This window comes from Eubalaena glacialis, chromosome 2, assembly GCF_028564815.1.
Source record: "Eubalaena glacialis isolate mEubGla1 chromosome 2, mEubGla1.1.hap2.+ XY, whole genome shotgun sequence".
In the NCBI taxonomy this organism is placed as follows: domain Eukaryota; kingdom Metazoa; phylum Chordata; class Mammalia; order Artiodactyla; family Balaenidae; genus Eubalaena; species Eubalaena glacialis.
Window position 1 is genome coordinate 110,916,464 of NC_083717.1, and position 16,914 is coordinate 110,933,377.

General features: G+C 39.8%; 1 protein-coding gene across 2 annotated transcripts in view; it reads right to left on the bottom strand.

The window, feature by feature from the left end:
- Positions 1–16,914, bottom strand: part of EIF2AK4 (eukaryotic translation initiation factor 2 alpha kinase 4) — a 107,013-nt gene that overhangs the window by 73,130 nt on the left and 16,969 nt on the right. For both annotated transcript variants that reach the window (XM_061180527.1, XM_061180528.1), the window contains exons 4-6: positions 9,619–9,771; positions 7,280–7,360; positions 5,624–5,772 (exon numbers count right to left, since the gene is read on the bottom strand). In XM_061180527.1, coding sequence (XP_061036510.1) covers positions 5,624–5,772; positions 7,280–7,360; positions 9,619–9,771 — 383 coding nt within the window. The remainder of the gene's footprint in view (positions 1–5,623; positions 5,773–7,279; positions 7,361–9,618; positions 9,772–16,914) is intronic.

Genomic DNA, 16,914 nt, shown 5'->3' on the forward strand with positions numbered 1-16,914 from the left:
ATGATCCAGAAGCACCTCTGCATGAGCTTTGCCCCCTCCAACAGATGGTGCTAATAGTCATTTTAGTCTAACTCCTCTATGTTCTTTAGTTTACAGTGCGTAAATGCTTGATTTTAAGGCGTTTTAGAATATTAATCACCCCATCATGACTGTTAAGTACAAACCCAATGAGAATGTTAAGAGTTCTAGTAAGAAAAGATGTATCATTAGGATTGAAAAAAAACCCAGAGATCATTTTAAAAGTGAAAGCGTCAAGAAAAGGACAAATGTGGTACATGCCACGTGGGACAGATTGACAGCAGGAACAATTCTTAAGGATAAAAAGTAAATCACAGAGAGTTTGAAGAGAAGGAACAAAGAAGAAATCCAATGTCACTGGCGTTTCCTGTTTTCACCCAAAAATGTGTACATATTGGAGGCTCATACTGTCTACTTTGGACTCATCAGAATTGGGTTCGGAACAACCTTCTGGAACCTAATCCATTAATAAGTAAAACAGCTCCTAATCTCCAGCAGAAATAGCCATCCCAATGCAAGCAAATGGTATTTAGAAGCAATTAACACTGGTGTCATTGCCAATGATTTTTTTTTTTTTTAAGGTTTATTTATTATTTATTTTTGGCTGCATCAGGTCTTAGTTGCGGCACACGGGCTTCTCTCTAGTTGTGGCGCGAAGGCTCCAGGGCACATGGGCTCTGTAGTTTGTGGCACGCGGGCTCTCTAGTTAAGGTGTGTGGGCTCAGTAGTTGTGGTGTGTGGGCTTAGTTGCCCCGCAGCATGTGGGATCTTAGTTCCCTAACCATGGATGGAACCCGCATCCCCTGCATTGGAAGGTGGATTCTTTACCACTGGACTACCAGGGAAGTCCCGTCATTGCCAATGATTAACTCTAGATTATGGAATGTTCATAGGGGTTTGCAATATCATTAGAAATATCACCCATGTTATCAGTTTTTCCCAGTAGCTGTGGCAGTACACAGGAAAAAGGGTGTTTTAAACAAAATTGCCAAATAACATTAATTGGGTTTTATAAAGAACAGATAATTAGACACAGTTCAATTTTAGAAGACTAAATTAGGCATCTAGGACCTTGATACGTCAAATAAGAGGAAAATATGATTTTTTTAAAAGCCAAGTAGCAAGAAAAGAGGCGGCAATTTGTCTACTAGGGACTTGAGAATCAGACTCCCACCCAAAAGACTGCTCTGCCAACATGGTCAATGGTGTAGATGGTTGGGATGGGACGGAAAAAGGAAGATGTCATATGAGACACAGGGGGCTAGGGTAGTCTCACCTTCCCGCCTAACTCACCAAGATGCCACAGAAAACTCTAGCTCTTGGTCCCCCAATTTGAAACTCCAGGCAGCTCTGTGGACATAAAGTTAGTAAGAATTGCTGACATTGCTTAATTTGAAGTGAACCAGTCTATGCCTCCATGGAGCCAACTGGAGAGACTGTGAACAATGGAGGCTCACAAGTGTGGAGAGATGTATCAAGGATTCCCTCTTCCCCTACCCACATCCTTAATACTTCAGCAGTTCCCCAGCCCATGTCTTATACTTAGGAGACAGGCTGGGACCTGGGACCCTTTGTTGCAGTGCTTTCACCTGGACAAACGTCTCCTAGAGCAACAGAATACAAAGAAACTATAAGGGACTAAAAACAGCTGCGTGCATGCCCCATTGGGGCAAATTATGAACAAGATACAAAAAGACCAAAAACCCAACTGCCACTTCCGAGGTGTCAGGAGCAAAGCAGGGTACTGAGCATGCACCCTGCACACAGCACCACCAAGGGGGTGGGGCCAACCACCCAAGCCACCCCTCTGGCCCGACCCAGGGTCTGTCCCTACCCTCACCCCATTTAAGGCATCAGCTTGCCCGCCCCCCACCTCAGAGAGAGAGCAAGGGCACCTGTTATTTGTTTTCGCTCCCATGTGCTACAGCACGAGTCCCAATAAAGCCTTGCCTGAATTTCTCATCTGGCCTCTTATCAATTTCTATTGATTAAAGAGTCCAAGAACCCAGCTGGGTAACACTTATACCCTTAATTATCTCTTCTCTGTAAGGAGGAATAGCCAGCAGTTACCACACCTGGTGTCAAAATCGGGAAAACAAACTACAAGACAACCTGATGCTGTTTCCTGGTGAAAATGGGTGATGTATCCTAGATTCTGGGCTACACTTTAGTAACCTGCACAGAAGGCAAGTCTGAAACTGTGAAAATAATTCTCTACTATGAACTACTTTATAGAATTTTTTTTTCTTTTTTTGCTTCTCCTAAAAAGTTCAAAGTGCCCATTTATGAGATACAACATCCCTGGGAAGAAGGCAGGAGAGAACTATGTCTGCACTTTACAAAAGACAGCTTGACACTGAATGGTTAGTTTAAACTGACACTTTAAAATGGTTAGTTTTATATTATTTGAATTTTACCTCAATTTGAAAAAAAATAAAAGGTAAATCCTTCAAGGGGGAAAAAAGACAACCTTAAGGACACAGAAAATAAAGTTGTTCAACAAAGACAAAAACACATCCGTGAAAAGCTGGGCCAAGGGGCCAGGCCCTTGAGTATCAGGTCTTTAAGCTCTTTCCACTAGAACAGTGAGTGGTTTTCTGTTCTCTTTCTCTTGTTTTACACAGTGGAAACCTTTCATTAAATAAAGCCTTACTGATTTTTGATACGCCCACATAAAAAGAAAAGCTGAGTCACCCTGGTTGAAGAGGCTGCAGACCCTACAAGTGCCAAAAAGACAGTCTGTCCCTTTCTATCATCCTTCCTGACTCCCTCCCTCCCTTCATCAGACGTTTACTGAGCATCTACTCTGTCTCTCCCAGGCACTGTTCCAGGCCCTGAGGGAAACACAGATGAGGTTCTTGCTCGCATGAACTTGACACTGTCATGAAAGCAGAAAGACAATAAAAAAGCAAACAGGTGAATATGAAGTTCAGTTAGCAGTAACTGCTATGGAGAAACTTAAAACAGGGAACTAGAGAACAAGTGACTAAGCAGGGGAGCGGGGTCGGGGGGTGCTCAGGGAAGGCGTCTGAGGTCACTTGTGAGCGGAGAACTGAAAGATAAGGAGCCGGCCATGCAAAGTGCCCCAGGGAGAGCGTCGCAGGCAAGAGTGACTGGCAGAGGCCCCGAGATGGGAACGAGCTTGGTGTGCACGAAGGACTGCAAGATGAGCGTGGCTGCCGTGCAGAGGCTAAGGGAGGGGGAGAGTAGTATGAAGCGTGATGTGCAAACCGTTCCTCTACTGTTGCTCTCCTGTTCTCCACTCTCCACTGGCAGCCAGGAAGAACTTCACTCAGTGTGGATCAGATGCTATCTTATTCCTCTTTAAAACCCGGAATGGCTGCTCATTACACCTAAACTCCTGACCCGACCAACAAAGCCCTCCGTGACACACCCCTGCCGCCCCCTTGAACCACTCTCTCCGTGCCTGCTCATTGCAGCCACACTGCCCTGTTTGATGAGCTCTGGGCAGGACAAGGCCAGGCTGGCTTCGGGCCTTCTGCACCGCCTGTTCTTTACCCAAGCAGCTGGCTCCATTCCATCATCCAGATCCAGTATCCGTGCCCTGCCCCCGTCGAAAGCCACTGTCCTTCTGTCACTCAGGATCCAATCCTTGGACTCCTTCCTCCAAACACCCAATCTAAAGTAGCCATCCGGTCTTTCTTCAAGACAGCCTACTTAAATTCTCTGCAGAGCGCTAGTCACTATCTGACATTTTCTTGCTTGCTTATGGACGGTCTCCTCCAACTAGAATATAAGCTCCATGAAACCAGAGTCCTTCTTGATCTTGTTTATTGAATCCCCAGGACTCAGAAAGGTGTCTGACCTTTAGTAAGTGCTCATTAAGTATCTGGTTCTAGATTGTATTGTTTTTAGTCACAGCCAATTCGAATAATGCCTGCTGACAATAGTGATGACAAGGCCATCTCTACTAACCCTATCAAATGTATCTACTAACTGAAAGAATAAAATGGAACACTCTGCTTCTTTCCTTTGGCTTTCCAACTCAAAGACTAGTGAATAGCAAGGAAGAAAAAGAATCAAGAGTATGCCCTGAGGTACTTCAGTATATCAAGGACTTTTTATTTCTTAACTGAAGAAGCATGTGAACTATACTTTAAGAAAGATTTATTCTTTTCTAGTCGGTAGCCAACATAGTGCCAGAGTTCATGCAGGTTTGTGCAACAATGTTGGCAAACAATACATAGAAATGATTTCTTCTTGGATGCTCATGGAATGTCACATTCTATCCAAGACATACAAATGGCCCTCTACAAGCACTACATGAAAAGTTCTACCTATGTCAAGGAGGGAGAGAAGTTCCCATCCTTCCTTGAATAAACTTGCTAATAATCTCTGATCTCAAAAGCCAAGTCTAATCTTGGACCCACTGTTTACAGTTAGCCGCAAAAACGGAAATGTTTAAACTAAAAAAAATTGTTTTTTATACATCCTTATTCATGGCATTGATTTATTTCCACTGTTTCTAACACAGTAGGAATCTGTCAATTATTTCCTACTGAAATATTCTGACAACTTCAAACTATGTTGCCTAATGGAAGCCCAGTTGCAAAAACAATCTAAATTGGTGCAAGGAGTTATAACCTTAAAAAGGAATTGTTACCAGAAACTGCATTCAAGAAAAGACTTAGTTTACCTTAACAGTAGGTGGTTAAATGTTAATATCAAAATGATTTCTGAGCTGATTTTTTTAAAAAGTAGATAATTAGGGAAAGAACTGAAATGATTCCTTCATATAAACAAACTGTAACCCAAAAGATTATATAAGCTTTTAGTTTGGTACCTAAAATGTTTTTTATAGAAGAAAATGTTGGTTTTAAGTGCTGCTTAGATTCTCACAAGAGATAGTTTAAACACATAAAGAAGCTGAATTATAATACCTATACTACTTAATCACCCACCTACTCACAAATGGATTCTGTACTAAAATTCCTTTCTGGTCCACAGGGGGTCACAGCAAAGTCTCAATTCTTTAGTGGAAAAGGATGTGGAGGAAGAGATAGTATCTTTCATATCATCTCTGGTGACAGGGAACAACCCAGGAGCCCACCTGCAGTAACAGGTAAGCCCAGTGTCCTCAGTAGCAACAGGGAGAGGAGCCCTGACAGCCCTGACAGCAAACTGGGGCTCCCGTCCTCATGTAAAGGATCTCCCACACCCGTGCCCGTTTTGGAGTATTCCCCACATCTGTGGTGGGACCTAGGGAGTTACCTAGGGAGTTACAGACTGAAAACACACACAGTGTGAAATCTGACTGGATGATGATTCTGACAGAGAAAAGTTCTTAAATCACTTACTGAATAATTAGATCATTAAAAGTCAGATCAAACTGCACTGGAGGCAAGACTGTGAAGTGCTGTAACTGTTATAAAAGGGAATGAACCCTAAAACTGGTTTCATGAAAGATACTTGGAAAGTGTTAAATGAAACTTTTATTTCATATTGCTAACTAATATATTAAGATATACAGGCTCTGCAAAAGTTATTAGAACTATCATGTGACAATTCCACCAAATTTCGCTATAAGTTGTTTTAGTTCTTCTACATCTTTCATCCTTCCAGATCAGAAACCTCAGGGACTTACCTAGACCTTCCAGAGGAGTTGGTCCGATGTTTACCATTTCCTATAAAGTCAGGAGAGCCTCCATGTAGAATGGCAGCTGTTCTGTGTCCTCCTGGGTCTTTCCTAGAGGTATGATCTTGGTTTGACAAACTAGCTATTTCTAAACGTTCCTTAAAAAAAGAAAAGTAAAACCTACTTTAGACGTAAGTCATAAGTGGAAGACAATCATGGTACATAATTATAAATATGTAGAGAATGCAAATCTTATTTAAGCTGAATGTTTTCAAGTGCAATAAAGTTGAACTCAACTTTTAAAAGTTTAATGTCCAAATATGTACTGGTTCAAGAACCGAAGGCCAGAGAATGTGAATTTTATAAACGAAAATGCTTAGAATCATGGAATATACATGAAAATTTAGGAAGAACAAGAGATGAACAGAAGGAGGCATTCAAAGAGAGAGCAGATTCAATATCCTGTAATAAACCATAATAGAAAAGAAAAAAAATGTTCTAGTACCGTTTGCTGAAAAGGCTATCCTTTCTCCAGAATTATCTTTGTACCTTAGTCAAAAAATCAGTTATATATACATGGGGTGGAGGGAGTCTATGTTTGGATTATGTCTTCTGTCTATTGATAGAATTAGTATTGTTCTGTTATCTATCTTGACTCCAATATTAAACTATTTTGAACACTGTAAAAAACAAACAGACCAGGAGAGACCAGAGTGAGTGACAGGAAGGCAGATCAGATGTAAGATAGGAGAGTTGGTGGGAACAGTAGTATCACCTTAAATTTGTATACAGCTTTGTACGTTCACAAAGGGCAGTACATTTATCTGTGGGAATAATTACATAAGACAGAAAGGAAGGCGTTATCTGTGCCGTCTTAAGGGGTGAGGAAAATGAGCCTCAGAGAGTGTCATCTGTCAAGGTCGCAGAGCCAGGCAGTAAAAAAGCCAAAGCTTTCAGCCAGGTGCTGCTTACCTGTTCATCAGTGCCTCCTCCCACAGCACCTCATTGCTTCCCTTAAGTTTAATGCCATACTTCTCTAAAAGAGAATGAGCAAAATTGTCTCTGGATCTCTCCAAACATGTGTAGCTGGTTTTTGATTGAGTTGGACTCAGAAAAATATAGGAAAAAGGACTTTATCGTTTTCCACCCCTGCTTTTTAAACCAGCTCTGTTGAATCCTTCTTTTCCATCACTGAATGAAATCTCAGGGAGATCCATGTGGTTTCCATTCACTCTTCTGTATGAACAAATAGTTTTGTTTTCCAAGTATTAATAATTCCAGTCTGGGTTGATTATCAAAACTTCAATCTCCTCTCTCCTTCAACTCTTTTGATAAACTACTGTAGTTACGTAAGCCTAAGTCATCTACAGATAACATACAACTCTAAATTTTGCTACTTATTTGGAGAATCTAAAATATATAATGAATGATATTTGGGGGACTTTTTAGTGTTTCATTTTAAGCTTTACTACTGATACTAACAAAGGAGGGGAAAAAGAATAATGAAGGAAAAAGAATAATGAAGAAGGAAGGACAGGGGTCCTGACTTCTCAGATATTCAAACATTATAAAGATACAATAATTCAAATATCATCAATGGAAATAAAAAGATTTTATGTTTAGCAAAATGTAAACTATTTGAGTATGGCAGAATTGCTAGAGTACCTGTTTAGCCATTTCTTTCCTTTTTTTCTCTTCTTTTATCTCTTCTTTCCTTCTCTGAATCTCATGAAGGATTTCACGTTGCTGAAATAAATCATACTGCCATCAAATGCTGATCTCTGAAACCCATACAACATACGAATTCTGAAATCACAAAAAATCTTTTGAATTTCAGTAATTCAAGCTCTCATCTCCTAAGAGATCTGAATATCTAGAACCTTAGTACAAACTGTAGTTACGTCAGTTTTATCAGAGTTCTTATGCAATAGGCTTCCCACTTAAATGGGTGTGAAGACTGTGTGGGGAGGGACACTTACTCCCCATTTCTATGTGGAGGGACTTTTTTTGGAAGCACGGAGTCCTAAGCACTGGACCGCCAGGGGATTCCCAATGTGGAGGGAATTTAACTGCAGCAACACCATGGGCCGCTCACTTCTCCCCACACTTGACTGAGCCCCTCCTCTTTGATACCTGCCTGTCTGCAGAGAACACGCACTTGCGCCTACTGTCGGCCAGGCCGCCGGGTGGAGGTGGGCTGAGCTGGGTGCACACCCACAAGCCACAGACCTTCAGGTGCATTCCCCAATCAGTTTTCTCAGTATTAAAAGTGGCATTTTGATCTCTATCCATTTGACTCATGTAGCTATTACTCAAATGATTCTGAATTTAGGTAGAGAAAAATAGTGTTTTTTATGAGCTCCCTAAAATTCCAGGTTATAAATATCAAAACCATTGAGAAACTCACCAAAAACTATTACAGCAATAATATAAAATGTAAAAGCATACCCAAAACTTACAGGTAGTTATAGTAGGACACCAAAACAAGACTGTTAAATATCTTTATCTTCTAGTAAAAATGTGTCTGCCTAAGAACAATGACAACAGGGAACTTTAAACCCTAAATGATAATTAGGCTACGCAGTTAAATAGGAGATAAGCAGTAACAAAATGAATGGAACCAGGATTTCCCTGGTGGTCCAGTGGTTAAGACTCCGTGCTCCCAGTGCAGGGGGCCCAGGTTCGATCCCTAGTCAGGGAACTAGATCCCGCATGCCGCAACCAAAAAAAAAAAAAAAAAAAAAAAAAAAAATCCCTCGTGCCACAACTAAGACCTGGCACAGCCAAATAAATAAATATTGAGAAAAAAATGAACGGAACTCACAAAGTTTTAACATAAGTAAAGGATGAACAAAATGAAGCAGGAAAAAAGAACCAGGACTAAGAACCTAAGAAAAGCAGGAAAAACAAAACCCTACAAGTAATTGCAACACCTAAGGGAAGAAAACTAAAAAGCCTCACTGAGAGATAAAAATAAATGGAAAAACATTCCTGGATAGGAAGTCTGAATACTGTCATAATGTTAATTCTTCCTAAATGAATACATAAGTTTAGTGCAATTTTACTCAAAATCCCACAGGCTTTGTTTTGTTTTGATTTTGAGAAAGCAATCCTATAACTTATCTGTGAGAATAGCCGAGGGGAAAAAAAAAAAGAAGAATGAAGGATGAAGGGACAGGGGTCCTGACTTAGACAGTCAAATGTTATAAAGATACAAATAATTCAAGAGTGCGGTAGAGACTCAAGAAAAAAACAGATGAATTGAACACAAGAGATAATTCACAAGTAGAACTTAGTATAAATGAGTAGGTAAAATACACTTTAAAGGAATTATTACAAATCACTTAAGAATGAATGATTACTTAATAAATGGGTTAGGAAAATGACTGCGGAAAAAAAAAAAGAAAAACTCAGACCCTCATTTTCACAACCCACACCAAAATAAGTTCTAGATAAGTTTATTAAAAGACTAAATAGAAGGAAAAAAAAAACTTAAAAATCAGGAAGGAAATTTAGATACATGTATTAACTTTGATTAAAGGATTTTTAAAATAACACAGCAGTATACATCCGTATGCAAATAAAGAAAAAGTACAAATGGTTAGTGAACAAAAAAACGTTCAGTCTCTGGCTTTGGCTACTCATTTGGGCATGAGATACTTGTCCCACAGAGGGAAGAAGATAATAGCCTCTGAACTCCTGCACAGCTTTACAAGCACAGAAAGAGCACCAGAAGTTTGGTTAAACCGACTTCCTTTTTCTTTTATTTAAAGACCTGGACTAAGGGTTCTAGGGGTAGCATTGATATTTGTTGGGAGGGAATCACTCATAGTATTTATTTCTTGGTTACTCTTAGGGCCTCCTTTCACATGAATCCATGGTTCTTGGATCAAATGCTGAGCAAAACTTAAAGAAATACCAGTAAGTGAGTAGGTAGAGACGGAGGAAAACCTATAGGAGCTCGCAGACCTCCGGGCTGGACACCGCGGTGACAAGGGTCTCACCTCCTCTTCCTCTTTCCGCTTGGCCTCTAACTGTCTCCGTTGCTCCTCCTGAGCCCGCCTTTCCAGCATTTCTTCATGAAAAGACTTGGGAGGGGGCTTGTTGTGCTCGCAGAGAAATGACTGCACATGGTAAGCCAGTTCAAATATCATCACCTAAACACATGGATGGAAATCAACCACAAATGGTCAAGTGACGCAAAGCAGGGCCCAAAGGTAAGACTACAGAAAAACATGCAGGCCATCCGAGACCCACTCACAATGGTGATATTCATTTTGATGTGACACGTTCTAAATTAGGTCTAGGATGCAACCACAGGAGGAAAAAGCTTTTATAGCACTCACCTCATTGTGTTGCTATCAAGAAAAATCACTATCTAGATAAATAAAAAGCTTCACTTTTCTTTTGCAATCCTATTCAATTTATTAGCATTTTCTGTATAATAAATCCGATAAAATATTTTTCTGTATAAATAAACCTGGTAAAATATTTAAGACTGCATAAAAGTAAAGACTACCTTCCCAACTAGAAAACCTGCCTACATAATGACAGTTGAGCAGAGAATAATCATTGCTAACATGAGAGCTTTCATCCATCCATACAGCATACTGAAAACATCCTACTGGGGTACAGAGGCAAACGCTTAAAGGCCTCACTCTCTCCCTCCTAGTAATGGGCCAGTAGGAGGCTAATTAATACTTAGAGAGCATTTCATTTCCACTTAGGGAAGCATTCACAGTATCAGAAGGAAAAAGGCTCCCCTCTCAGACATCCTATGTGAATGTAGGAAGCCACTTTCCCCAACCCCTAAATCATAAACCATAGCTTGGTTGGTAAATCAACAGAACAAGGGTTTCTGGGACCCCACACTGACCAACTATTCCAACCCCAAAGAGGTCAAGAGTGCTGAGCTCCTTCTGCAGATGAGGACCACCACTCTGAAATTTCTTTTTCCTCAATTACAATGAAGCAGATTAAAAATTATTGTTTCTAAAAGGACTTAGGGTGGTAAAAAGTAACAGAATTCACTGTACACAAGAATAAATAGTTTGCCTGGTGTTCACCTTTCTCTTAGGGAGAAACCACAGCTATTGTTGGGGGAAGCTGTATTTTTTATTGTACTAGAAGCTGTGGCTTTCACTGGATATACTTCGATTTACAGTTGAGAAACACTAGTCTAGAGTCTAAGAAGCAACCTGTTCTGTGAAAAGCTCTTTTAAGGAAAGCTGGTTAAAGAAGGCAGTTTCCATCACGTCAAAGAGAAACCATTTCTACACCAGAAAGGAGCCAGGAGCCAAGCGGTGGATGGTTTTTCTTTTGCTAATCTATTTAATTTACTAGCATTTTCTGTATAAATCTGATAAAACATACAAGACTGGATGTAAATAAGAGCTAGTCTCCAAACTGGCTCTTGTCCCCCTCTCTCCCAAATCTACACAGTCCATCGTCTTGCTTCTCTCAGCCTCTGCTCACATGTCACCTGGTGGGGCCTCTCCTGACCTCCTTATTTACAGCAGCCGCTCTGCCTCACCTCTCAGTATGCATCTGTATCAGTCAGGGTTCTCCCGAGAGACAGAACCAAATAGAAGGGGTATGTGTCCACATATATATACGGTATAGTATCTGCACATAACCTGTGCGCATCTTCCCACAGTATACTTTAAATCATCTCTAGATTACTTACAATACCTAAAAGAACGAAAATACTATGTAAATAGCTGTAAATACTATGTAAATGCTATGTAAATAGTTGTTGGCAGGCAGCAAATTCAAGTTCTGCTTTTTGGAACTTCCTGGATTGTTTTTCTGAATATTTTCGATCTATGGTTGCCTGAATACACGGATGTAGTACCCACAGATACGGAGAGCCGACTGTGTATGGAGAGAGACAGAGAGAGAGAGAGAGAGAGAGAGAGAAGGGAGGAGGGAGAGGGAAAAATTGATTGAGATTGATTTTAAGGAATTGGTTCATGTGATTATAGATGCTGATAAGTCCAAATTCTGCAGGGTAGGCCAGCAGGCTGGTGACCCAGGGCAGAGTTGATGTTGCAGTTCAAGTCCCAAGGGCATTTCCTGGCAATTCCTTCTTCCAGGGAGGCCAGTCTTCTTCTTTTAAAGCCCTCAACTGACTGGGTGAGGCCCCCCCACCTTATGGAGAGTAATCTGCTTAACTCAAAGTATACTGATTTAAATGTTAATTTCATCTAAAAAATACCTTCCCAGAAACATATAGAATAATGTTTGGCCAAATATCCAGGTACCATGGCCTAGCCAACAGACGCATAAAATTAACCATCACAACTTGTATTAGAATAGATAAAATAGAAAACTGACAACATCAAATGCTGACACCGATGTGGAGAAACTGGACCACTCACATTGCTGATGGTAATATAAAGTGGTCAGCTAATCTAGAAAATTTTGGCAGTTTCTTAAAAAACTGAACACACAGTACCATACAGCCACAACTGCACTCCTGAGCATTTATTCCAGAGAAATGAACTTATGTTCACACAAAAAGCTGTACATAAATGTTTACAGCAGCTTTATTTTTAATAGCCTCAAACTGGAAATAATTCCGATGTCTTTCACCTGGTGGATGGCGAAGCAAACAGTGGTGCACCTATAAGATGGAATACTACTCAGCAATAAAAAGTAACAACTATTGATACATGTGACAATCTGATGAGTCTCCACAGAATCATGCTGCAGTGGTGGGGGGAGGGGGAGTAAATCCCAAAGGTCACATACTGTGACTCTACTTATATAACATCCTTGAAATGAGACAATTACGGAAATGGAGAACAGATTAGTGGTTGTCAGGTATCAAGGAGGGCATAGGGGTGTAAGGAGGTGGCAACATTAGGGATCTTGTGGTGATGAAACTATTCTGTATCTTGACTGTATCAATGTCAATGTCCTGGTTATGATATTACACTACAGGTTTGCAAAAATGTTACTATTGGGGCAAACTGAGTAAAGGGTACTTGGGCTCTCCTGGTATTATTTCTTACAATTGCATGTGAATCTATAATTATCTCAAAATAAAAAGTATAATTTACAATAAAGCCAAAAAAGGCAGGGGGGTGGGGGGGACAACAAAAGCAGAAATAAACAAGTGGGACTACATCAAATTAAAAAGTTTCTGCACAGCAAAGGAAACCATCAACAAATGAAAAGGTAACCTACAGAATGGGAGAAGATATTTGCAAATCATATATCTGATAAGGAGTCAATATTTAAATACATAAAGAACTCATACAACTCAGTAGCAAAAAAAAAGAAACCAAACAATCTGGGACTTCCCTGGTGGTGCAGTGCTTAAGAGTCCGCCTGCCAGTGCAGGGGACACAGGTTCGAGCCCTGGTCCAGGAAGATCCTGCATGCCACGGAGCAACTAAGCCCGTGCGCCACAACTACTGAGCCTGCGCTCTAGAGCCCATAAGCCACAACTACTGAGCCTGCATGCCACAACTACTGAGCCTGCATGCCACAACTACTGCGCTCTAGAGCCCATAAGCCACAACTACTGAAGCCCACGTGCCTAGAGCCCACACCCCACAACAAGAGAAGCCACTGCAGTGAGAAGCCCACACACCGCAAAGAGATGCCCCCACTCGCCACGACTAGAGAAAGCCTGCGTGCAGCAACAAAGGCCCAGCGCAGCCAAAAAAACCCCAAAAAAGCAAAACAAAAAACCCCCAAAAAACTCACAAACAATCCAATTAAAAAACGGGCAAAGGAACACAATAGACATTTTTCCAAAGAAGACATACAAATTGCCAATAGGCACATGAAAAGATACTCGACATCACTAATCATCAGGGAAATGCAAATCAAAGCCACAATGTGTTATCACCTCATACCTGTTAAAATGGCTATCAACAAAAAGACAGCAAATAACAAGTGTTGACGAGGATGTGGAGAAAAAGGAACCCAGGTACACTCTTGTTGAGAATGTAAATTGGTGCAGCCACTATGGAAAACAGTATGTAGGTTCCTCAAAAACTTAAAAATAGAACTACCATATGATCCAGCAATCCCACTTCTGAGTATATATTCAAAGGAAATGAAAACAAAGGATCTTGAAGAGATATCTGTACTCCCATGTTACTGCAGCATTATTCACGATAGCCAAGCTAGGGAAACAACCTAAGTGTCAACGAATAAGTGAATAAAGAAGATGTGATACACACACACACCAGAATATTGTTCAGCCATGAAAAAGGACATCCTCCTGTTTGCAAAACACAGATGGACCTTGAGGCATTATGTTAAGTGAAACAAGTCAGACAAAGACAAATACTGCATGATATCACTTACAGGTGGAATATAAAAAAGCTGAACTCACAGAAACAAAGACTAAAAGTGCTATTGTTTTAAGCTGCTACATTTTAGGAAAATTTGTTAGACAGTAATAGATAACTGATAGAGAACCTTACGAATACTGAACACTTCCTTACTTGAACTTATAAATAATACTAAAGTATTTATACATAATTATTAGTTTTTCAAAGTAGAACAGCTTTGTGGTATTTGTCGTCTGCATGGCCTAGGAGCCAGAGGTAGTAACTAGAGTGTTAGCGACCCCTAACTTTCAATTTTGGCTCAAGTTCCAAGAAAACATGTACTCTTGAGATATTATTCGGTGGTTTGATATTTTGGTTTTTCTACCTGTAAGACAGCATTGACATACATTAATTCATTTGTTAAATTTAAAAAGTATTAAACTAATATAAATAGAATAAAATATAATAACTTAAAAAAAAAAAGAAACAGAGACTAGAATGGTGGTTACCAGGGGTCGGGGGCGAGGGGGTGGGAGAAAAGGGGAGATATGTTGGTCAAGGAGTACAAACTTCCAGTTATAAGATAAATAAGTTCTGGGGATCTAATGTACAGCATAGTGATTACAGTTAATAATACTGCATTGTAAAAATAAAATAAAATAAAATACAGCAAAAAATTTTTCAAAAAAATCACAAATCATGAATCCAAGAAACCAGAGGATTATGTAGCTGAATTTTCAATATAACTCCATATTATTTTTCAGCTAGACATTAGACTACACTAGAAACGACTTAAACTAGAAAGAACTTTGGAATAATTCCCAAGGCCTATTTTTTTGTCCAGACTGTGCTACAATCACTTTCTTTCTTTCTTTCTTTTTTAACATCTTTATTGGAGTATAATTGCTTTACAATGGTGTGTTAGTTTCTGCTTTATAACAAAGTGAATCAGCTATACATATACATATATCCCCATATCTCCTCCCTCTTGCGTCTCCCTCCCACCCTCCCTATCCCACCCCTCTAGGTGGTCACAAAGCATCGAGCTGATCTCCCTGTGCTATGTGGCTGCTTCCCACTAGCTATCTATTTTACGTTTGGTAGTGTATATATGTCCATGCCACTCTCTCACTTCGCCCCAGCTTACCCTTCCCCATCCCCGTGTCCTCAAGTCCATTCTCTACCTCTCTGTCTTTATTCCTGTCCTGCCCCTAGGCTGTTCAGAACCTTTTTTTTGGTTTTTAGATTCCATATATATGTGTTAGCATACGGTGTTTGTTTTTCTCTTTCTGACTTACTTCACTCTGTATGACAGACTCTAGGTCCATCCACCTCACTACAAATAATTCAATTTCATTTCTTTTTATGGCTGAGTAATATTCCATTGTATATATGTGCCACATCTTCTTTATCCATTCATCTGTCGATGGACACTTAGGTTGCTTCCATGTCCTGGCTATTGTAAATAGAGCTGCAATGAACATTGTGGTACATGACTCTATTTGAGTTATGGTTTTCTCAGGGTATATGCCCAGTAGTGTTATTGCTGGGTCATATGGTAGTTCTATTTTTAGTTTTTTAAAGAACCTCCATACTGTTCTCCATAGTGGCTGTATCAATTTACATTCCTACCAACAGTGCAAGAGGGTTCCCTTTTCTCCACACCCCTTCCAGCATTTATTGTTTGTAGATTTTTTGATGACGGCCATTCTGACTGGTGTGAGGTGATACCTCATTGTAGTTTTGATTTGCATTTCTCTGATGATTAGTGATGTTGAGCATCCTTTCACGTGTTTGCTGGCAATCTGTATTCTTCTTTGGAGAAATGTCTATTTAGGTCTTCTGCCCATTTTTGGATTGGGTTGTTTGTTTTTTTAATATTGAGCTGCATGAGCTGCTTGTAAATTTTGTAGAGTAGTCCTTTGTCAGTTGCTTCATTTGCAAATATTTTCTCCCATTCTGAGGGTTGTCTTTTCGTCTTGTTTAAGTTTTCCTTTGCTGTGCAAAAGCTTTTAAGTTTCATTAGGTCCCATTTGTTTATTTTTGTTTTTATTTCCATTTCTCTAGGAGGTGGGCCAGAAAGGATCTTGCTGTGATTTATGTCATAGAGTGTTCTGCCTATGTGTTCCTCTAAGAGTTTTATAGTGTCTGGCCTTACATTTAGGTCTTTAATCCATTTTGAGTTTATTTTTGTGTATGGGGTTAGGGAGTGTTCTAATTTCATTCTTTTACATGTAGCTGTCCAGTTTTCCCAGCACCACTTATTGAAGAGGCTGTCTTTTCTCTATTGCATATCCTTGTCTCCTTTATCAAAAATAAGGTGACCATATGTGCATGGGTTTATCTCTGGGCTTTCTATCCTGTTTCATTGATCTATATTTCTGTTTTTGGGCCAGTACCATATTGTCTTGATTACTTAGCTTTTTAGTAGAGTCTGAAGTCTGGGAGCCTGATTCCTCCAGCTCTGTTTTTCTTTCTCAAGATTGCTTTGGGTATTCAGGGTCTTTTGTGTTTCCATACAAATTGTGAAATTTTTTGTTCTAGTTCTGTGAAAAATGCCATTGTACTTTGATAGGGATTGCACTGAATCTGTAGATTGCTTTGGGTAGTAGAGTCATTTTCACAATGTTGATTCTTCCAATCCAAGAACATGGTATATCTCTCCATCTATTTGTATCATCTTTAATTTCTTTCATCAGTGTCTTATAGTTTTCTGCATAAAGGTCTTTTGTCTCCCTAGGTAGGTTTATTCCTAGGTATTTTATTCTTTTTGTTGCAGTGGTAAATGGGTGTGTTTCCTTAACTTCTCTTTCAGATTTTTCATCATTAGTGTATAGGAATGTGAGAGATTTCTGTGCATTAATTTTGTATCCTGGTACTTTACCAAATTCATTGATTAGCTCTAGTAGTTTTCTGGTAGCATCTTTAGGATTCTCTATGTATAGTATCATGTCATCTGCAAACAGCGACAGCTTTACTTCTTTTCCGATTTGGATTCCTTTTATTTCT